The sequence below is a fragment of the Aspergillus karnatakaensis genome, assembly GCF_047715665.1.
Source record: "Aspergillus karnatakaensis strain CBS 102800 unplaced genomic scaffold BJY04scaffold_4, whole genome shotgun sequence".
NCBI classification, from domain to species: domain Eukaryota; kingdom Fungi; phylum Ascomycota; class Eurotiomycetes; order Eurotiales; family Aspergillaceae; genus Aspergillus; species Aspergillus karnatakaensis.
The window spans coordinates 535,617-557,772 of record NW_027395716.1 but is presented as its reverse complement, the minus strand read 5'-3'; the positions used below and the strand labels follow the sequence as shown (position 1 = coordinate 557,772).

Below are 22,156 nucleotides of genomic sequence, written 5' to 3'. Positions count from 1 at the left end.
GCAGAGGACCAATAAAGGAAGGCTTGCCAGAGCAGTGTCCTTTGCCACGCAGATCTACTCAAAGCTCCAGTACACTAAGAATGGAAAAGACCAGCGCGGGTGGAGACCGAAGTAAGATCTAAAGGCAAAGGCTCATGGCGCAAACGGCTCTGAAACTCTTTCGTCTTGTTTCTTTCCCGGAATGAGCTCCCCCATACCAGGGTCGCTGCAGGATCCCAGTCGACCCCCCCGGGCTTTTGAACAACGAATGCCCCCTCAGATCTGGTATTGGACTCGAGCTCGACCAACAATCTTAGATCATGTCAAGCCGCAAACGGGCAGGTCACCGAGCGGGTAGCTCTTACACAAAAAAAACAACAACAAAGTAACGGGAGTGGTGGTGGCTTGTGGGCTGCAGATGGCAACAGGGTCAAAAAGACGCAGGGTGAAAAGACTCGGGGACCATGGACAAGAAAGGGAAAAGCAGTGAAATGCGCCCGTTTGTCGACAGACAGTAGGCTCCGCGTCCAGGACCAGGAATAGGCGAATGGCAGACCGGGGTGGTGACAAGGTGGGCTATAGCTATTAATATTGCGATTAATTTGCTTTTCTTCAATTCTTCAAGTTCTGCTCCGGTCTCAGTGCTCTCACAAGAGACGCACAGCAGCCAACAATGAGGAGCCGCTCGTAGACAGCTTATTGGATTGACGACTGCAGATGCTGGCAAGATGGTGAGGGGAGCCGCTAACGGGGAACAATGAATGCCAGGAAGGATGTCATGCCGGCGGCAAAATCTTGATGGGACAAGGCTAAGAACGATGATCAGCGATTCGCTGCCAGGATAGCTACTTGTATATTTTGGGTTTAAGAGGCGGGGTGAGCTGGAGATACCAGGCAAATGGTGGACTGTGACGCTGTAGGATATGGATGCCCTGGTACAAGAACCCTGCAGGGGACAGGGGGAGGGCGGAGAAGGACACGAGAGAGACGGGAGAATTAAGCAACGAAAGACGGATTAGGCTTGAGCGACAAGAGAAAAAAAGAGAGAGAGAGAGACAGAGACCGAGGGAAAGGCGAGCAGAAGAAAAACGAAGGATTAGGGTGGTGTGAGTGGTGGAGGCAGAGAGAGAGAGAGAGACAAATGCGGAGGGGGACAAGTTCACGGGGGAGCTCCTCCTGGTCCTCCTGGCCTCTCAACCTGTGTCTGTGATTCTACTTCTCTTCACCAGACGAACCATGCCGGAAATACCATGAAGCATTCAAGGTTATTCTACTGCTATACTCAAACCGGTAGTGTTTCAGTAGGTAATTCCACCTCTGGACGAGTTTGCCCCAATGGATGGCCAGTTTCGCCTCCTCACTGACAGTTCAGTTCAGGTTGAGTAATAGACATCGCTGTTAACGATCTTCCTTTCAGCCTTGTGCTTTCTCCTCTTCAAAATCCTTCTGGCGTTGCTTTTTCAGGATTCATTTCGCTTCGGGAATGAATGCCTTGAGTTCCACCTGCGCCCCGCAAGAAGGATTTTCTGACGGCGTTTCAAACGATCCTTTCGACTCCCCTAGTCCCCTGGCCGAAGCCCATAGGAGAAGCAGGAGCTAGCTATCTGGCTTCCTCGGAACGGCATTTGAGAATAACCTTGTTTTGGCTTGTCTCGATGTCAGGATAGCCAACATCCCGTGGTGTCTGAGCTCCTTTCATTTCGTTTCTGGCGGCTCGCCCAGCGTGTCGATCATCGAGGTATACCAACCAACCTGACTGTACAATCGGCGTGTTTATCGCGTAATCAAAGTAACCAAATGTCTTCACGGAGTCATTGCTTCTTACTCAGGCCCACAGACTCAGAGATGATGCTGCGGGATTCCGATATGCGATCATACCTCATTACCGAGCTGCCGTAGAAGTTTGAAGCTTCAGTTACGTGTGGGGTAGGGAAGAATGCGCGTCGAAGCGTTCGAGCAGTGTGGATATCTGTTTTATCTCTATACATACAATTTCTCCGAGTCCACCCAGACGGCAACGACATTTTCAGTTCGTCCTCATCGTTCACAGGGTTGGCTGCGCTAAGACACGATTGGCAACATGACTCCTGCAAGTAGACTCCCAAGTGCACGCGCAGCAAGACGGTGAGACTGACTCCCGGTTTCACCATCCATGTTTAACTCCCAATTTTTGAGTTTCTTTATACTACCGACTCGCTGCGTCTCAAGCTCGGCCGATCAGATCTGCAGCCTCTTTATTATTAGTATCTTTGTTTCCATCCCAGTCCCCATCGACCGACCTTCCTTCCTTTGTCGTTCAATAAGTCGTACATCCCGCTGCAGAATACTGAGAATAGAACAACAATTCCTACTTCGGCGATAGTTCTTGAGTCCCTAGTATTGGCATGTGTCAGTTTGCGCAGGGTCGCCATTTTTCTAGCAAAGAGGAAAATCTCCGCCTGCGAGGCCATTGGTGCGATGTGAGTCGAGATCCAATTTATCCGTGCGTATACCGAGATTGCTCGTCCTATCACGACCAAGGTTCCCCATCCCCTCCCCCAAGCCCTGTCGGGATGAGTCGTCGAATGAAAGGACGGCTTTTCTGCGATGATTCCTTCAAATTCCCAGCCGCCGCTCGGACCTAGGCTCGGTACGGAGGTATAAAGACACAAAATCTGGGTGAGTGGTGACTTCGATCATTGCCAGAAAGTACCGCCCACGCCAATCAATTATGCTGCTGTGCTCGCAATCCTTCGAGAAGACTAAAGGTTGATTCCTTCGTTATGGAGCTGACGGGCTGGATTAAAACTGAACTGGGTTTGTGCTTGCCGCGTGTGGTGCGTGCGGCTTAGCGCTAGGTAAAACCAGCCATGACCCTGTACAGTTGGTGTCTGAATCATCTGGTTCGACTCCGATAGGACTGGTCCGCCTCAACGGCGCGGAATTCAGAAACGGTAGAGACCCCGACGGCCAAAGGTAGGGTCGGTCTTTCCAGGCACTCGCTCCTTAGCATGGTGCCTGTGGAATGTCGGACTAAAGGGAATCTGCAGGAGAAAGCAAGCCAGAGCATCACAATACCGTCTACAGTATGCTTCGTAAGTCCAACCCATCTCGTTTACCGATCAAACGGCTAGGATCTTCGTTTACTCGCAGGCAGATCATTGTCACTTTCAACCCCTGGCTTCTAGTATCGTGAGAACTGATTCGTGACGGGCTCATCAACTGCAGACACCGACCGCTAGAGCACATGCAGAGTTTCAATCCAGGCCAGATTTCGGTTTGCAACTGCGGAGTTACGAGGCCGGGGATGATCGAGCTGTAGGTTGCCGCGGGAGCTGCATGCGCGAGTTGTAGCTAACGAAGGATTGCAGTCACTGATGACGCATGGTCCCTGTCTGTGCCACAGTCTCCTCGGGCGGAAATGGGTGACAGCAGCGGTGTCACCGGGTCTTCATAAGGCTTGAACGGAGTATTCAGACAGTAAATCCCTCAGTATCGCTCTGGGGAGGAGGATGAGAGCGACGTCATGTGCTGCTGCTATGTTCCAATCCTCACGTGCTTTCCTCATTGGGAACACAAACGGCTTTGCAGGTGGGCATCTCGACAGCCTCCAGCTTCATCTCATCTCCTCCCTCTCTCCTCTGTCTCTCTCTCTCTATCGCAGTTTCTTGGGTAGAGGGCGAGACCGACGCGGACTTCGTATCCCCATATTCCATGTCAGGAAACCCCTGTTTGCTACCTGCACACGATTCATTTCTGTCGATCCACCTTGCTTTTACATCGTGTGTTGCTACTCTCCCATTATCAGAAGCCCAGCCAACCGGGATACCTTGTCTGAGCTAGGTACCTAATTTGCATTGGGCAAAGGGGATCGCATTCGACCACTGACTGCATCGAGACTCCCACGCCTTTTACGGGGCCATGAGCCCGCTCAAATCCACCGCCGGAAACTTTCACATTTCTCGTGCTAGGCATTATCACACCATGTTATTCGGGGCTTTGGGTTGCGATGTACGCCGAAAAACAAGGTAAAGTCCCTTTCTCCCCACCCGTGGTAAGTATAGGAGCGTCTACTACATCCGCCCCCCCTCTCCTATTGCATTAACGGAAACTCATGTGAAATAGAAGGCTTACAGCGCGCAACAAAACCCCGCAGAGTCCGTTGGTCACTTCTTCCGCAGCTTCCGTTGAGTCCTTCAAAACCAGTTGTTCTACAGAACAGCAGCGCCGGGCCGCTTGTCTCTTCTTCGCAAGCTCGCTTGCGCAATTTGTTGACTGGTAGTGGAAATATTGAACATTGGCATTGTTGGCAGCTACAGTGGACGGGAAAAGCTGCGGCAATTGCAAGGATCGGGGTCCAGCAGTACGCTTGTTACAAGATGGATAATGCGCCGTATAGCGTGCCATTCCCGCCTTGCACAACCGAGTCAATACAACGCCAATCCTAAGCACACAAGCTAAACTCATCCGATAGTCAATGGCCGTCTGAGAACTCGTTGAGAATCCTTTGGTATGTATTTCGGTCTATTTTTGACAGTCGGTCATAACTCGCATTGGCAGGCGATGATTGGTGTACCGCTTCTGAGCGGTTTGTCTGTGGGCACCGGATAAATTACTGATGTCTTGGTCTTTAATATAGGGCCAGGGGCGGTTCACAACCCCTCAATCTGACGAACAGGGTTCCCCATGCGCGGGCTCTGATCTAATCAAGTACCGACTACCGAAAATATGGCCTCGCTTGCTCGAACGGTACTAATGTCTGGCGTTAGTCTCCCACATCCTTCGACTCTTGGCAGTCTACGAATGTGCGGCCACCTATTCGCTCTTGACATGCGAGGAGCTCAATCCTCGTCGCACCCCACAAAGGCCAGGTCTTTCTGCTTTCTTTTAGCGCCTCAAGCGATACCAGATGGCTGTGGCGACTTCAGCGGCCCGGGTGCCCGCATCTCGCATTCCTTTCTTGCGTTGACTCATGGGTAGCTGTGCTTCCTCCTAAACCGTCCCAGTTCGCAACAGGCACAATTAACTAAGGGCAGAAACCGGGTGTAGAACCAGGAGGACCATGGATATGCAAGCGTCATACAATAATCAATTCTCCTATTCGACACGCCAAAGTGGAGCGACGTCCCACCTAGTTGGCGATCCTCACTTCCCTGGTTATACCAGCTCAACTAAGCATTCTCTCGAACGGCGTTACTTGTTTATTCTCAACTAATTCGCCGCTCTCCCAGTTGGACTCCTCATTCCCATTCCGTGTCAACGTCTTTCACCAGTCGACCATCCAGGATCGGCAAAGACAAGAAAGTGATGCAATACGCCGGTTCGTTAGTGCCCTAGTCGCAACCTGGTCTAGCTCAGGGCAATCGTGAAGCCCAAGCGTTGAGAGCCGAGATGAGCGGCGGACCGTACCCTAACGCCCATCTTCCGGCTATAGGCCCGGCTGGCCAACTGGGAATTCCAGACGGACTCTTGCTTTGACACAAGAGACGGCCTGACATCTTTCCCCATCGCTAGTTCGATGACCAATGGAAGTTGATGAGAATCCTCTTGTACCAGATCCACTTTCTCATCCTTCCACGCATTGTCAAGGAGCAAGAATAACCAGCCCCTTACTACCTGCCGTGCGGGTTCATTATGTTGAACCGCGTTGTGCGCAATTCTGGAAGGCTTCCAACAGTGCAGGCATACACGGCAGATGACCCAAACTATCGGCAGGCGAGCCTCTCAAGACCAGACCTTGAGTCCACTCGGATGTACCTGTAGCATGGAGCGGACAATGATCATGGTTGAAGTATCCAGCCGGGCAGCTCTTTTCGTGTCTTGTGAGAACTCGGACACGATATGGAAATAGACGTGAGTGGCACACTTCAGCCCGCACCTTTCCGATGTCTCTTTAACTGAATCCTTTGACGTGTCCGCCAACTCCTCCTACCTCTCTGGTAGGTTTCTACCGGGTCGGACCGCTGTATCCGGCTCGGCCGATGAAGGTCACCTCCTAGACCGAGTGCAGAGCTCGGTCAGAAATTCAGAGAAGACAGTATGACACCCGAGGCCGGGAATATCACAATCTTACCTCGCATGGCTTCGTCGTGGTGTGTCGCCACCCGGAGGAACTCCCTTCACCGTTTCCAATTTCTCCGATTATACCGCCTGCACAACGAAGTGGACTGACCGGGAATCCTGCTTTGGTAGTAGGGGCTCGATCTGAGACCTGGATGTAACTCCCGACATTCCGTCCAAGGATTCGGGATGCTAATCAACGAATTTTAAGGTCGAATTCTTATCGAACCGTGTAGAGGCAAATGCCACGCTGACAGGCAAGCTACAGCGTAAGTATGCAGTAGTATGAGATTAGCCGACGGCGATTGTCCAGTGGCAGACATCGGTGAAATTATAGCATCGGCTCTAGTGCTGTGGTCGAGGAGGCTAGTCTGAACTGAGGCATCCTTGCGAGTTTAGTCCAGAGGGCGAGTCGACTTCGTCCTGACTCGAGTCTATGGACTCAACATCAGAGGTTTGAGGTCTTCTTTGTCTTGCTGTTGTCTCGGACGGTGGCATCATGGACTATCAGCTTGATGTCGAGTCCTGCTGTGCACAGTTATGCAATGCAATGCATTAACAATGAGGCTGGTCAGACCGAGGCAGGTCACAGACAACCTCTACCTACCTCAATATACATCAGACTAGAACATCTACATTAAACAATGAAAATGCTCGGAACTCTGAATCGTCATCTCGAGAACACTACTAACAAAAGAACAACCATGGGTATTTGCAAATCCCTTCATTTGCTAATTGCTACCGTTTTTAAAAAGACCAGCCATCGACATTACATCACATCAGGTTAAAGAAAGACGCCAAGCGACCAACATCTACTCCTCGTGGAGAGTCTTGAGGAAACCCTCGTTGAGAGCCTCAGGCTTGCCACCCTCAACGGAGCTCTGGCCGAGCTTCTCCTTGGAGAACGCCGCAGCGTAAGGGTTAAGACGGAGCATAACCTGCTTGTTGCGGAGCGGGTTCTTCTTCTGGACGTTGGCACGCTTGGTGCGGGCCTCACCCTTGGGCGCGCGCAGCACACTCTGGATTTCAGAGCTGTTGATCAGACGGGCCAGATCAGCGTTGGCAACCAGGTTGCTGGGCAGGAGGAAGTCCTTCTTGAGAGCCGAGGGGGAGGTGGTGGTGCCGTAGACGGTGTCCAGGGCCTCGAAAGCGGAGGACGTCCAGACGATGAAGCGGCCGAGGTGACCACCGGGGGCGAGCTGGAGGAGGTTGAGGCTGAAGACGGAGGAGGTCTCAACACCGGGGATGTTGCGGAAGGCACGGACAAGCTCCTTGCCGTCGGTCTCGGGGTTGTAGACGACGAGGGGACCGCGGCGGGCGCGAAAGCGGCGGTTTCGCAGCTTACCCTTACCAGCGCGGAGCTTGCGGGACTTGGAGACCTTGACGAGCTCGGGGCCCGCACCGACGGCCTGGAGGAGGGCGACGGCGGCCTTGGTCTTGGCGATCGCGGCGTTGGAGAAGGTGGCCGAGTCGACGACGAGGGGGACTTCGGGGACGGAGGCGATGCGGTGGCCGCGGGCGAAGAGGAGGGAGGGGACGGAGGAGGCGGCCAGGGCGGAGGCGGTAGCGAAACGCCTGGTTTGGTGTTAGTTTTTCCGTGATCTCGCGTCGCTTCTGCTTCACGTTGAAGCTGAGATTTCTATCATACCTCTGTCCAAGGTTCACCTTCTGGTGCCACTTGCGCCACACCTTGGTGGGAGCGAACATGCGACCGGAACGGCACTGGTTACCGAACGCAGCCTGACCAGCACGGTGAGTACCACCACCGGACACACGGGGGATACGAGCGACAGCACGGCCTGGTGTTGAAAATTCAAATCAGCACTCCAACTCGATATTCCAAGCAATTGCCTATCGGCATTGTAGCGTGTTGACCAACATACCGGTACCCCAGGACTCAGCGGAGGTCTGTTCACCAGCCTTCTCGCTCACGGCGTAGGGCTGTCTCTTGTTCTTCGCGATACCGGTGTGAACCTGCCTGTAATTCGACCGTCAGCCCGTTTTCTCCCTTTTCTACTGTATCCGCCAAAGCCATTGTGTTGCAGAGTTCGCATATCCAGCCACAATCCCCTCAAGCATCTCCTTCTCCCACGCGAAAAACAAAAGTTGGCACATACTGGACGATATCAGGACGGATGGGCGAAGCGAAAACAGCCGGGAGGGGGGTGGTAGCCCCGGTGGGCTTGCCCTCGCCGGAGGCGATAGAGACGGTAGGACGAGAGGCCATTGTTGTCGACGTGAGGCTGGTTGTCGTCTTTCGAGGTTGCGGATCGAAGTCTCTCTCGATGAGCGGTGCTGGTCGAAATTTTCGCTTAGTTTGGCGGGCCGGCCTGGCTTGTGCGGGAGTGCCCTAAGCCCTGGGACTGATTGGGCTAGCGTGGCTTGGCGGTTGTTGCGGCCTTACATTAAGACTCATATGCCTCAGGCCGCGCCTAATCTGGATAATTTCGATTTGCTTTCAATCTACAAGTTCGCTTGTCCGTCTGCAGGTGAAGTATATTTCCATTACGGGACTCGTATTCATCACAGTCTGACTCTTGTGTCTGCCAGAATGAAGTTCTGAATCTCAGACAGAAAGGAACCGACCTTGGATACAACGCCAAAGTTGCAGTGCCTTCCAATGGTAATCTTAGTTGATGTACACTATGTTATCACCAGATCCATACTGCACAAGCATAGAATAAACTCCGACTTCTATCTCAGCTTCAATGCCCCGTCCGCAGCTCAGGATTCCCTCTTCAAAACAGCTCCAACCTCCCGCCATTTCTTCTCCCTCACCACTGCCACCCCAGGGCCACTGACGATCTTGCCGGACTATGAGTCTCATTAGCATTTCCTCAAACACAACAGCTAGGGCTATTCACCCCCTTGAAACTTGATCATCAATCCACCTCCGCTGACTTGCAAACGTAACGGCACGCAGAAGCGTCTTACTTCCCTCTCCATGCTGTTTCCTACGATAAATTGCACAATCCTGACCAGGACAGGTATATCCTCACTCCGCGATAGCTCTACTATGGCAGCTGAGGTGAGATCCTAATGGGAACTGGTGGTGTTTAAGATATCCATCCCGTCTAAAATTGGGTTGATGGTCATGGATTTGGGGAACAGGCGCCGTGTATGCTCTACTAGGATGAAATCTATCCATGTCCGATCCCGTAGTTCGAATGGATCATCGGCAAAACTCTGCAACGCAGTGAGACAAGCATCAGGTAGGATACCAAAACTCCAATTCTCGAGCATATTTAGGTAAGACAGATCAGGGACAGCGTCGACATCAGGGCACGAGTTGTGTAGTTTACAAGGATATTTCTGCAAGTGAGCTTCGCGATACGAGATAGCTAAAGAAAATGATGGACTGATGATACTACCGTAGTTAGTATTGACGAAATTTCGAATCGAATCGTTGACTACCTAGGGTATAGGGAGAGGTTTGTGGTTTGCAAGGGCTGAGTGTGCTATTTGACAGTTATATATATCTTTGCCGAAGAACATCTGGACTTGCGACACAGGATTTCGAATCCTGAATATAGATCTAATAGAATCATAGAGAGTTCGAACAAACTTTGAATTTGTGTATTTTCTAAGATAGCCCCGGTAGGAGGTTGAGGTTGGAGTTGAGGTTGAAAAAAGGGGACCATAGTCTCTGCTCCCGTACACATCAGAAGAATAATAGACAAGAATATGGTGATAGCGTCAACAAAATTGAGCCAGTAAGTAAATGTAAACAGAGTATCAGGTCTATTTGCTCTCACTAAAACGAATATTTTGCACTAAATAAAAATGATACAAATCCGCCTTCTTCAATCGAGGCTGAGCTCGTATACCTTCAGGCCTCCAGAGTAAATCGGGAAGTACACCCGCCCATGGATCCATCCTGTGTCCGGGGAAGGTTTCCAGATTCGCCAGGCGATCTTGGCTGCCATGCCATGCTCTACGCCCGTGGCAGTGCTCACTCCTGTTTCAACTAGAGTTACAGAGCTACTACAACGACGAGGTCTGAGCTTCGAAGACAGTCATGAGAAAAGAGATCCAAACGAAAGTCAGATTCGATATCGTATGGTATGTATGTATGGTATCTAGAGCCCAATGCCGTGTATATATTCCTTATTCCTATCCCATCCCTTGTATGCTTATGCTAAGTCACACACCGTCGCAGAAAAAATGTAAATACATGAAACGAATGGAAGGGTTGAGTTCATCAAAAGGGTCCGTTACAGTACTGCGATGTACTGTCGTGGAAAGGAATGGAAGCACGCATAGATAGGACCGTGCCACCCGAGCCAGCGGATGACAGGGAATCTATGAGTGGATTTTGGCATGGCCGTGCGCGAGACGGCGAGACCGCTTCTCCTTCATCATGCGCGACTTGATCTCGATCGCCTTGACGGCGAAGTTCTTGTTCTGGCCGGGTGTGCACTCCGTGCCCATGGCGAGAGCCTGCGCCTCGGTCCAGTTGCCGCTTGCGCAGCGCTGGAAGGCGGACCCGCTGATGCAGTGCCATTCGCCTTCCTCGGTGCAGGGACCGGAGAGTGCGCCGGAGGTTGAGGGGGCGCTGGGGGCAGGGGCGGAGGTCGGGACGGGAGCAACGGACGTGAAGGTCGTAGGGGTTGGCTGGGTGACCACTGGCTCGGTGGGTTGGGTGGGCACGGGCTCGGGTGCGGTTGTGGTGGTGAAGTCGGGGACGTTCACGCCTGCGCCAATACCGACGCTGATTGAGGGTGAAGCAGTGGTGGTTGGCACGGCGGGCTCGGTGGTTGAGGTAGCTGCTGGTTCGGATGCGGTAGGCTCAGGAGCTGAGCCACCACCGCTGCTGTAGCCGGCATCACCCCAGGTGGGTGAACCCTCGTTGCAGACATCGGCACCGGATTCGAGGAGGTTGGCCTCGTTCATGGACTCGACGTCGGAGCCGGGGTTGGGGAAGCGGACGGACTTGGTTTCCTTTAGCTTGCAGCCGTTGATGTTGGCGATGAAGAGAGGAGGGAAAGATTCCGACTGGCGCTTCTCAACGACAGAAACCTCGGATCTCTTTGAAGAACCACCGGTCACGGTGATGGGGGCGCAGTTCATGTACATCTCGCGGTTTCCGATACGGTTGAACCAAGTCCAGGCAAGAGTATACTCACCCTCCGCGAAGCTGTCGGGAATGGTGAAGCCGGGAGAGAAAGGAGTCTTCATGGCAGCAGAGCTACCGAGGTTGTCAGAACCCTCATTGGTGTCCATGCAGCCACCCTCAATCGACTTGATGACGCTCCACTGGGTGTCCTTGGTGGGAGCACGGTCGGAGGTGATACTGATTTGGCAAGAGCCACCACCGTGAGTAGCACCACCTTGGAACTCAACGTGGTGGGTCTGACCCTTTGCCAGGTAGTTCTCAGTTGTGACGGTGTAGTCGGTCTCCTTGCAGGGAAAGTTGCTTCCGTCCTCAAGGATAGGAGAGTTGTCCCACGACTTGAAGTTGTATGGAACAGGATTGACCATGATAGCATGTCCCTTGACAAGGGAGGCGCCAAACAAGGCTGCTGCAACAAGAGAGGTTTTGCAGATCATTTTGAATGAACTCGGGAGAGATTCGACAACTTTGAAATGTTCGACAGTTGAAGGAATGTGTATTCTGATCGTACCAGACGTATCAGAACGTATATATAGTCAGGTGGATCCGAAGAGGCAATGAATGTCTGCAGAACAGTTAGATTGAATACTCAAGATGTCCATGTGCACAGCTGATGACTCCGTATAGTAGTATGTTGTCGAGCATGATCCAATTAGATGAGGGTTCAAAGGAAGGCAGTACCTTTCGTGAAAGCAGAGGATTGAATGTCTGCTAGATTGATGGCAAGAAAGGCTCGTTGTCACTTTTCGTAGTCCGGAAAGGAATGTCGGTGTCTGCCACAGGCAAAGAGCACCAAAAGTTGTGTAGAAGGAATGAAACAGGGACTAGCCCGTAAACTGTCGAACAGATGTAGTTGAAAAGATCGAAACGCTCCAGCGTGATGAAGAAGAAAAGAGAGAGAGGCGATAGGATTGGCATCGGGGGGAGTCTTATATCAGGCATCTCGCAAGCACACAGACCAAGATGCTAGCCGACGAAGGCGCAAGGGGGGTGGGGTGAGTGGCAGATCGTGGGCCATCAGGGACCCTGAGATGCATCGCGAATGGATGATCTAGGTTGAGATGAAACAGAGAGTATCAGAGGTCCACAGACTCACAGAGAATCCTTCGAGAGTGTAAAGCGAAAGATGAAGATGTAATTCGACCACATGTGATATCTGCTAGCCTGCATTGGGCACTAGTCCCGATACCGAGCAGCTCAGCGCTCCACTTCTCGTGAAGAATTGTGTCCAACCGGGAATCACTCATACCGTAATTACTGTGTCAGACAGGGGTAATTCCTAGCATTCCTGCTGTATGCAGCTGTATGACGTGAGGAAATTCTCCGCAGACAGACTTTGACCCTGAGACTGGGCGTGTCGCACCATCGGCCCCCCAGGCACCAAGTGCCTGGTACAACAGTCCACCTTCGGCTTCACATTGGCTGAAGAACCGGCTGATCTGTCACCAATCAGCACTCTAAACGGCTTTTCCAGCTCAACAATTCTCCTGAATTGAGGCAACAGACTTCGGCCAGTGTGCCTTGAAACTCGGCGTCCAGCTCCTGAGTTACATTCAGCAGGTCCCATCACCAAGGAAGCTCATCCACGTCCATGGTTGGCTATATTGCACCTCATTAACGCTCTCTCAAGCGAGATTGTCACACTGCTCAAGATGATCAACAGAGTAAATCTACTTGCTCTAGACTCGTCGAATTTCCCCGTCGCTTGTAACGTGTATCCATTGCCTTTACGATGAGTTCGAGTGCGAGATGAAGAAAGGGGACAATTCAGCGATGAGGTTCTCCACGTCGTCCAGCTTTCTGGTCGGCCTCTCAGTTTGAATCTGATTCATGCGACTCAGAGGAGTCAGAATTCGCGATGTCTTCGCCGCTGACCGCGAGAGGTGGGGCGATGCTCGCTAGAGCCTCAGCCACTGACATTGCCAGCTGGGCCGGCTTGCGCATCACATTTCTCAGACAGGAGGATCACGGTTTCAATAATCTCACTGTTCACAAGACAAGAGTTCTTACGCAGACTGGAACTTGAGGCGGAAAACTCCGACCCCAAATTCCGAAACTGCGTCTGCTCGGCCATCGGCGAGAGTGCCAGAATAGAAGCAAGATGTTACCAGACCAGTACGGAGCACCTCAGTGTGGCTGAACAACCATCATTCGGGCATTTCACCAGCTGCAGCAGCGACCATCGCGCAAATCAGCGGGTCGTCCTGTGGCGAACAGCACCCGTCCACGCCGTCGTCGCTGCCCACGCCCAGTAAAACAGTACTTTTTAACGCCCTGCAAGCTGTACCCACGTCAGAAACCCAATCAGTGCTCTATATCTTTACACACGTCAACGGCGAACGCTGACCGACACTTTCTGCGAGTTACGAATGACTGGAGTCAACACAGAAGGCGGCAAATTCAAACTCTATTTCGTGTTCCTGACAACAACAAAGAAAGTGTACCTGACGGAGAATGCCGGCGACCAAATTTTCAGATCAAAAACACCAAATTAATGATCCGTGGTTCGCACCGAAAATCCCCGCATTCATCTCGATATCCCGAACAGCTCCTGAGATCGTTCATTTACTATGGGACTGGAGGTACGTAATAATTGCAACCCTGCATGGCTAGATGGAGTTGTATAAATAAGCGAGATCTTCGGTCGACTTTGTGTTTCAGGTAGATTTAGTCCCCGCATCGAAAAGACGTTTCCTCCTGCATCTGGCCCCATCCCAAGATCATCCACTTGGACAGCATGAGAAACTGACCGAAAAAAATCGACCTTCTCAAAATAACCCAACCTAGAGACTTCCGAGTCTTGAAACCACCTAATACTCACAGCCACCACCACGCCCTCAGTTCAGGTCAAAAACCTAGTCGCCTTGTGCTCCTCAGTTTCAAGTCCTTAGTCAAAGCTTTTCTTGAATACTACCCTATTATCTATCATGCGGTACTTCATCTTTACCCTGTACAGGAGTCCTACCTGCAAGGTTTCGGAAGGCCGAATAGCTCGGAATGATACTGTCGCATAAGCCCGCTGCTATTCGCTGACCATCGCGGCTGCTGCTCGCCAGTCATACTTCTGCCCGCCAGGTCAGATTCCGGCACATGCAGGAATATGCTATTCTTGATGGTAAGATTCGGCCAGTATATTGTCTCATGACGTGAGAGCGGTGCGCTCGGCGGCTATGCTGTGCTGCGCTGGCTGCATGGGGTGCCTGACAGGTCCTCTCACCTTGCTTGCGGGATTGGGCCACAGAGCTTGGGCCTGAGGATTGTGTGTAACCAATAGAACATTTATATTGCCTCTGAGCGATATCTCGAGCAGAGCCATCAGAGCTGTGTCTGTTGTAGCCTTCCGAAACGGAGAACATATCTCTTTACCACAGAGCGGGCATGGAGAAGCCCACCGAATGGTATAACCTCTCAACGGAACCATGATACAGCACAAGACCTCCTCCATACACTCATGCAAGCCACAACCAAGCCATCCTGATTCCAGGTTATTAGCGCCTGGGTGAAACACACGTTCTGTACATCTGCAGCCCAGCACTTGAGCAGCAATGAACGGTTATCGATCAGGTTCTTCTATCACAATCCGCTGCTGAGTACAAAGCAGTGCTGATGCTCGGTAATATTTCCGAACCCACTAGCCAAACGGAGATATCTGTAAGGTACTGGGGAAGTTTCTATGTACTGGGGAAAATCTCCTCGGGTTGTCCCTACAATTTCTAGAGCTACTCAAGTTAGACTCTGATAAAGCTTAGAGCCCGAGAAAGCTGACAGACAAAGTCTAGATACACACGCCGGTCTTATCGTCCGAGCTAATACTTTCGGCTACTCTACCCATACCTCTCACCGTAGACTATGGAGGAACAGGGGACGTAGCTCAAAGTCTGTTGCTAATCCAGTATACTGGGCTTCTGAAAGCTACAAGCAGAAAGAAAAGATGACTGAGGTCGTGCATTCCTGCATTGCGACGTAGATTCTCTCGGCGAATTCGTCGAGGCATTTTATTTTGTCTACGAAGACCAAATCAGACCAAACTGCGGTGCGACGGCCGCTCTATACTAACGGTGGGCGACCTTGGAGACAAGCGGACTCACCACTGGATCTGGCTCATCACCAGTGGTCAATGCTGAGGACGAAGGGATCCTGTATTTCTCAGCCCTTTATTTACCGTATTTCTCATCGCTGAACGCTTGTTTAGTCTTGTGGTGACTGCTCCCAGATTATTTAGGAAAGACCGACCCGATGGGAAGGAGCCAAAACTCCTCAATTAGGATTTCGAGATCTAGGACCTAAATCTACACTTCAAAATTAGCGAATGTGCCGCAGCGCCCGAGCAAAATGGGTCTTCTTTGGCGGAAAAAGCACACACTGGACGACATAAACACGTTCAAGGCCAAGCTATCTTCAGGTTTACTACAGGAGATTATCAATGGGGAGGAAGACTACATACAATGTGCTTTGAACATGTCGAGCTCTTGCTGCTGACCTGCCTTATCAGTGTCGACCGAGTTATCTGCTCATGCTATTTCGAACAAGAGACTTAACAGATTCTCCCTTTCAATCTTTTGAGCAGGAAATATAGATCATGCGTATATACCCCGTCTCGGCGTCCACAACCCGCCCAAGGTGCCCTCAGCCTCTCTCGGCGAGCTCGATGAGAGGTTCCGTGTATCCTTTTGTCTTGATTGGGCTGAGAGCACTAATCAGAGCATCAAATAGACGATATTAAGACGTGAGGTAGCGACAACTTAGAGTCCGGTTGCTCAACACAGAGCGCGAACGGAAAGCCATCGGAGTTGTTTATGTTTGGTATGGAACGAGGAGCACTATATGCAGGGAGGAAGCCGCAAACGAGATGCTTGCCAATCAGCTTCTAAATTGCACTGATCCTTTGTGTGCTCTACTGAAGAGCAATTCTATAAGCAAAGAGTAGTGACAGAAGGTGGTTTATCGTTACATCCTGTCTAGTGAGCTCTCCATACTTTGTGGCCTCAATAATTTGAACTTCCGTGTTCTGCAAGTGTCATTATATGCGCTTATACTGAAGTCGCATCACGATTGCCCGGACTAGCCATAAAGTCAGCTTGGAATGGCTGAAAGGATTGTGATTGATTGTTGGTGAGATCAGCCATCGCGAGTCAACACAGAGATATGGATTCGTTTGTGTCGCACAAAGAACCTGCTCACCCCTCGATTTCTTTCGACCCCCGACCTTTCCCTTTCCTCTTTACCCATTTCCTCTAACTAACAACACGAAGACTTTTTGGTCATGACTTCTTCAACCTTTTATCAAGTTGTCATCATTGGAGCTGGAGCTGGTGGAATTGCGGCGGCATGCCTGTTGAAGAAACGCGGGATCGAGCGGTTCCGTGTTTACGAACGTGAACCTCATATTGGTGGTAAGTCTGTCTCTTCAAGCTCCATGTATGCTAGATAAATACTCCTCTAACCTGACGAAAGGAACCTGGTGGACAAATCGATATCCGGGAGTGGTAAGAAACTTATTCAGCGAAGCTGAGCAGTACACTGACCCATTTCGTGCTCGCCTAGGCGTGTGATGTGTAGGTGATTCGAGTGTCCCAAAAACAATGTAAATGCTGAAGTCGTAACAGAGGAACTGCTTTGTACTCGTTCTCTTTCGCTCCCAACTACCAGTCGAAAACTATTTACCCTTCCGGGGCGGATTTTGTTGAGTATTTAGTTACCGTTGTCCAGCGGGCTGGAATCTCCGATAAGTTCCAACTCGCCAGCGAAGTGAGAACGGTCAAATGGGTGGCAGACGCCTCCGAGTGGGAACTTCACATCTCCCATTCAACGACAAAGGACGTTGCCGCGCGAACGGAGATCATCCGAGCAGAAGTCGTCATCAGCGCAATCGGGATTCTCAAGGAGCCAAGTCAGTCGATTCAGGGTCTTGATGCATTCAGCGGCTAAGTCATTCACTCTGCTCGCTGGCCAGCTGATGTGAACCTCGGCGGCAAACGCATCGTTGTTGTGGGCTCAGGCTGCAGCGCCGCCCAGATCGTGCCTACTATTCTGCAGAACTCCGCCATTGAATCTGTTACGCAGATTATGCGAACTCCTCCGTGGGTTATCCCCCGGCTGGAAGAACCAGGTGGGCAAGAAGTATACGCAAAGTGGGCTCCCAGAGTGCTCGGCGCTGTTCCATTTCTAGGCTTTCTCATGCGTATGCTCATATGCTTTGTGGCTGAGACGCATTGGTTTACAATTTTCAAAGCTGGGAGTGTGAAGGGGCGAGAGCAGGCCGAGACCGTATCGTGCGCTCATATGGTTAAACACGCTCCGACGCAGTACCACTCGATGCTAAGACCGAGCTACCCTATTGGCTGCAAAAGACGTGTCGTTGACAGCGACTGGCTAAAGAGCATGCATGATTCTCGGTTTACTCTAGCCCATGGCAGTCTTGTGGGAGTCCAGGGGGTTAAAGTATTGATGTTAGGACCAGACCCGGAACTGCAGGAAGCAGCTACCTTTAGTGCTGATACAATGATCCTGGCAACAGGTTTCGATATCAGCGGCCTGAAGCACTATATGAACATTACTGGCCGCGAGGGTATGACCCTACAAGATGTATGGGCAATGCGTGGCGGTCCACACGCCTACATGTGCACTGCGGTAGACGACGGATTCCCCAACTTCTGCTGGTCGGAGGCCCAAACACTCTCACTGGCCATACGTCAGTAATCATGATGATTGAAAACACCTTGCAATATATACTTCGCATGATCCAACCTGTTTTGACCGGCGACGTCAGCGCAATAGAGCCCAAGCCGGAGGCGGTACAGCGCTGGACCCAGGACATCCGGCGTGATACAGATCAAACAGTTATTCCCACTTGTCACAGCTGGTATAATGTTCAAGGCAAACAGAATGTGGCGCTCTATCCGTGGGTATCCCCAGTTATTGATAGTATGGTAATATGTCCGCTGACACTGCCGCCATGCCAATTCCACAGACGCTCGCAGCTGGACTACTACTTCCGGTGTTGCTTCCCACGGCATTTAGATTGGAAACGAACATTGACTCAGCGTGGACAAAGTCGCCAGCAGTCCCAATCGTCAATTGAGTATCTGGCGCTTGCAACAGTTCTTGCCGCTTTGTTGTACGCTCTCTTGTGAAAGAGTGGGTGGACATGCTAGGTTTGTCATTTGGTTACCGTAACAGACAGTAAAAAGCGGGTGGCTATCGCTGGAGTTGAAAGAATTGCAATATATGCGTCTAGCATCATCCCAATATCACAGTGCTCAAGGCTTGTACATATTAGTACTGCATAGCAAGCACGAGTAAAGCTCAACGTTCCAGTACTGTATAAAACATATCGTGAGCATTGCGTGACCCGAATACTGGCACTGAAACCTTGAGTGATGTCCTAGGTCCTCCACAATCTGTCTCCCTTTGAACTACGATTGTCCTGATTGTCCAAAAACCCCGTTTCGCACTCGATGCTTATCGCTCTTCCAGAGAACTAGCTTCAAAGACTTCATTTAGCCCTACCAGCAACACTGTCTGTATTCCCCGAGATCCATCATTTGCCCTATATAAACCCCATCGGAAGGGACCTTTCACGGTAACTACGCGTGTATCTTTGAGTTTTCTTCTTGTATAAACGTGACGCTTTTCTTTTCCCCATATAAGCAGGAAATGAGTCCAAACTTCTAGACTCATGCAGACTCGTAGAGTAGTATATGTTACCCAATGCCAACATTAATTCCGGTCGGGTAACCTTCCCGAGAACGGGATAAACTCCCGACGTCATCAACTCAAGCCGCGCCCAGAACAGCCGCGCGCACAGGGCCGATCCGATATATAGTAGTAGTATTGTCTACTCCCATATCTGATCTTGAAAGACATCGCCGATACGAGACAGTTACTCTTTCGCCATAACATCTGTTCCTGAAATATCGCACATTGAGGACCAGGAAAAACACTTCCAACTTCCAAGTTATTGTAGCCGACCTGCTGCCTTAGGAATCGCGCAGTGGACCGCAGAGTCCGAGGTGGATACAGATACCCACCTCTCACTCGAATGACTTGGTGAATTGCCTCATGGTTGGCCAATATGGGACCTTCAACTTGGAGTAGTGCAAAATTTGCCCATCGTGAGATTTTTCACGCAACAGATAACTGTTGCGCTTCTCCCAGGCCCGGTAGAAAATTTGACTTTGTCGATTATCCCCGCCTCTCGCCACTGTCCTTTAACGTCAATTCGATTCGGTCTCTCAGTCTCATCGCAGATTGTCGCCTACGGACATCGTCAGTTGGATAGTCTCGACAGAGATCTCTATCAAGGAAATCAGGTTCTTTTTTTTCGTTTACCAGTCTGACCACCATCGAGGTTCCAAAGTAGCAGCAAGTAGCATCCAGCCAGCTGCCCCTGCGCCATATCGTCTCCCAACGCACACCACCAAAAGACATCGATTTTACCCTTTGCGCCATTATTCCATTGCGACCACTATATTATTATCCATTGCGACTTTCCCCGGACTCATCGACTCTCCTAACGCGGAAATCTGGAATTCCTACGCAGCACGGTAACATACATCGGTAACCCCCCTAGCAAGAGATATACAGAAGACGATAGCGACATCGACAGCGACAGCGACAGCGACAGCACCACCCACCATGCCTAACTGGAAGGAGTTATTTGCCAACCGCGATCGACAGTTCTATCCTGAGGTCGTGGTCCCACTCGCACGCGACCCAACATCGGTGACCCTGGAATCCAAGGCCGGAACCAACGAGCTCCCAAGCGATGCCCCGGACTCCGATAAAAGCGTTGACCGAGCTTCACTCCAGGAAAAAGGCGCGGCCGCCGTGCCTGCTACGAACAAGCTGACCCTGGAGACGCTCCGAGCAGAAGTTGAATCTGGTGTCGTTGTTTCGGGTCATGACACTATTTATGACCGTACGTTGTGAATTATTGGGCTTGTGCGGGCTTGAACGATCTCGGCTGGAGATTGGCGTCACGTCGATCACCTGCTCTACCAGACGTTTGAGATAAGCTAACTCGCTCTGTAGGCAAAGCAAAGATCATTAACAGGGCCATTCAAGACATTGGAATGGGTCGCTACCAATGGGGACTTTTTGTTCTGTGTGGTTTTGGTTGGGTTGCGGACAAGTAAGCCTGGTTCATTTTGATCGAAAGAAATTTGCTTGCTAACATCGTGGCTATAGCCTATGGTTGCAGGTATGACCTGTAGATGGTCATTTGGCCCGGAAGCTTTCGCTAACCATCTATGATAGGGTGTTGCTCTAACTCTGACCCCGCTCTCAAAGGAGTTTGGAGTCACAGAAAATGAATCTCGTTTTGCTACTTGCGCGCTCTTCGTTGGGTTGATTGTCGGTGCTACCTTCTGGGGTATTGCTTCTGATATCATCGGACGACGACCCGCGTTTAACTGCACGCTTTTCCTTTGCGGTGCCTTTGGTCTTGCAGCTGGCGGCGGGCCTAACTGGGTTGGGTAAGCAGACCTCAAAGAGTGTACCAATATGCGACGTTAACAAGTTCTAGAACTTGCGCGATGTACGCCTGTCTAGGACTGGGTGTTGGCGGAAACCTCCCCGTCGACGCAGCCGTCTTCTGCGAGTGTCTACCACCCAATATGTCTGAGCTTCTGAGTGGACTTGCCACCTGGTGGTCGATTGGAACCCTGATTGCTAGGTATGTTAGTCTTACGTCTCTCAACTCTAGCACTAGTTGATGCCGTATTAGTATGCTTGCCTGGGCCTTCATTCCCAACTTCTCGTGTGAGGATGCCGCAACCTGCACTCGCGCCGACAACTGGGGCTGGCGCTATCTTGTCCTCTCACTCGGTGCGATTACATTTGCCATGTTCATCTGCCGCTTTTTCCTCTTCACCTACTACGAGTCACCAAAATTCCTTGTCTCCCGCGGTCGTGACGAGGAGGCAGTCGCTGCTGTGCAGGGTATTGCTCGTAAGAACAAGACCACCACCTGGCTCACCGTCGAAGTCCTCAACGAAGTCTGCGGTCTGCCAGAAGAGGAAGAAGCCAAACCGGGGTCACCCGTTCAGGTTGTCAAGCGTTCGCTCGAACGGTTTTCGTTGCAGCAAGTCGCTCCTCTGTTCGCGAACAAGCGCCTTGGATTCTCCAGTATGTATTCCCATACCCTCGTCCCTCATTTATCAATCTATTACCATAAACTAACCCTTCTTACCACCAGCCGTTCTAATCTGGTTCTGCTGGACCTGCATCGGAATGGGCTACACCCTCTTCAACGCCTTCCTCCCCCAATACCTCGGCGCCAACTCCTCAACCTACGAAACCTATCGCAACTACGCCATCACCGCCGTCTGCGGTATCCCCGGCCCCATCCTCGGCTGGTATCTCGTCGGCGTTCCCTATCTCGGCCGCAAGGGCACGATGGCCGCCTCGACCGCCATCACCGCGGTTCTCCTCTTCTGCTTTACAGCATCCAAAGATCCTAACGTGCAACTCGTCTGCTCGGCTCTCGAATCCTTCTTCCAAATGCTCATGTATGGTGTTCTGTATGCCTACACGCCAGAGGTCTTCCCGGCGCCTAACCGAGGTACTGCGGTTGGTATTTCTAGCTGCTTGAACCGCATTGCTGGTCTCATGGCGCCGATTATCGGCATCTATGCGAGTAGTAATGCGCTTGCGCCGATTTATGCCTCTGGTGGGCTTTTGTTGGCGGCTTTCGTTGCGATGGTTCTGTTGCCTATTGAGACGAGGGGGAAACAGACTGTTTAGGCTGGTGATGATGGCAAAAAAAAAAGAGAAAGATATTCCAGAAGAGGCAGCGGCATCGTGCAGAATAATGCTGCGATTGGCGAGGGAATCAAGTTGGAGCATAAAAATCGTTTGGTATATATAAAAGTTTGTACATAATAATGGGAAGCAAGCGCATTGAATGAGTGAGCTGTCTAGGGGTCTGAGGAGGGAGATATCCCGGACCTTTCCCTTATTTATCGGATTCACCACGAAGACTAAGTACAGAGTTACTTACGGCTTGATGTTGACAGTGCCAGC

General features: G+C 51.2%; 4 protein-coding genes across 4 annotated transcripts; 2 read left to right on the top strand and 2 right to left on the bottom strand.

Annotated features, from left to right (window-relative positions):
- Nucleotides 1-6,671: 6,671 nt before the first annotated feature.
- On the bottom strand, nt 6,672-8,306 carry BJY04DRAFT_99655 (60S ribosomal protein uL4). The gene is made up of 4 exons (XM_073721445.1): nt 8,136-8,306; nt 7,902-7,996; nt 7,667-7,817; nt 6,672-7,593 (listed from the first exon to the last, which is right to left on the bottom strand). The coding sequence occupies exons 1-4, from the start codon at nt 8,243-8,245 to the stop codon at nt 6,831-6,833; spliced, it is 1,119 nt and encodes a 372-aa protein (XP_073576040.1). The 5' UTR covers nt 8,246-8,306; the 3' UTR covers nt 6,672-6,830.
- Nucleotides 8,307-10,037: 1,731 nt separating this feature from the next.
- On the bottom strand, nt 10,038-12,011 carry BJY04DRAFT_99648 (lytic polysaccharide monooxygenase AA11 family protein). The gene is made up of 2 exons (XM_073721444.1): nt 11,813-12,011; nt 10,038-11,696 (listed from the first exon to the last, which is right to left on the bottom strand). Exon 2 carries the CDS (start codon nt 11,566-11,568, stop codon nt 10,321-10,323), a length of 1,248 nt encoding a protein of 415 aa, XP_073576039.1. The 5' UTR covers nt 11,569-11,696; nt 11,813-12,011; the 3' UTR covers nt 10,038-10,320.
- Nucleotides 12,012-16,217: 4,206 nt separating this feature from the next.
- Nucleotides 16,218-18,264, top strand: BJY04DRAFT_229345 (flavin-containing monooxygenase; the record flags this gene model as incomplete). Its single annotated transcript, XM_073719050.1, has 6 exons — nt 16,218-16,524; nt 16,586-16,646; nt 16,738-17,021; nt 17,061-17,735; nt 17,798-17,970; nt 18,016-18,264. The coding sequence occupies exons 1-6, from the start codon at nt 16,395-16,397 to the stop codon at nt 18,262-18,264; spliced, it is 1,572 nt and encodes a 523-aa protein (XP_073576038.1). The 5' UTR covers nt 16,218-16,394.
- A 1,411-nt stretch (nt 18,265-19,675) lies between these two features.
- BJY04DRAFT_99629 (MFS transporter) lies at nt 19,676-22,025 on the top strand. Its single transcript, XM_073721443.1, has 7 exons — nt 19,676-20,051; nt 20,165-20,264; nt 20,321-20,333; nt 20,390-20,607; nt 20,658-20,807; nt 20,859-21,259; nt 21,330-22,025. Exons 1-7 carry the CDS (start codon nt 19,769-19,771, stop codon nt 21,875-21,877), a joined length of 1,713 nt encoding a protein of 570 aa, XP_073576037.1. The 5' UTR covers nt 19,676-19,768; the 3' UTR covers nt 21,878-22,025.
- The last annotated feature ends 131 nt before the right edge of the window (nt 22,026-22,156 follow it).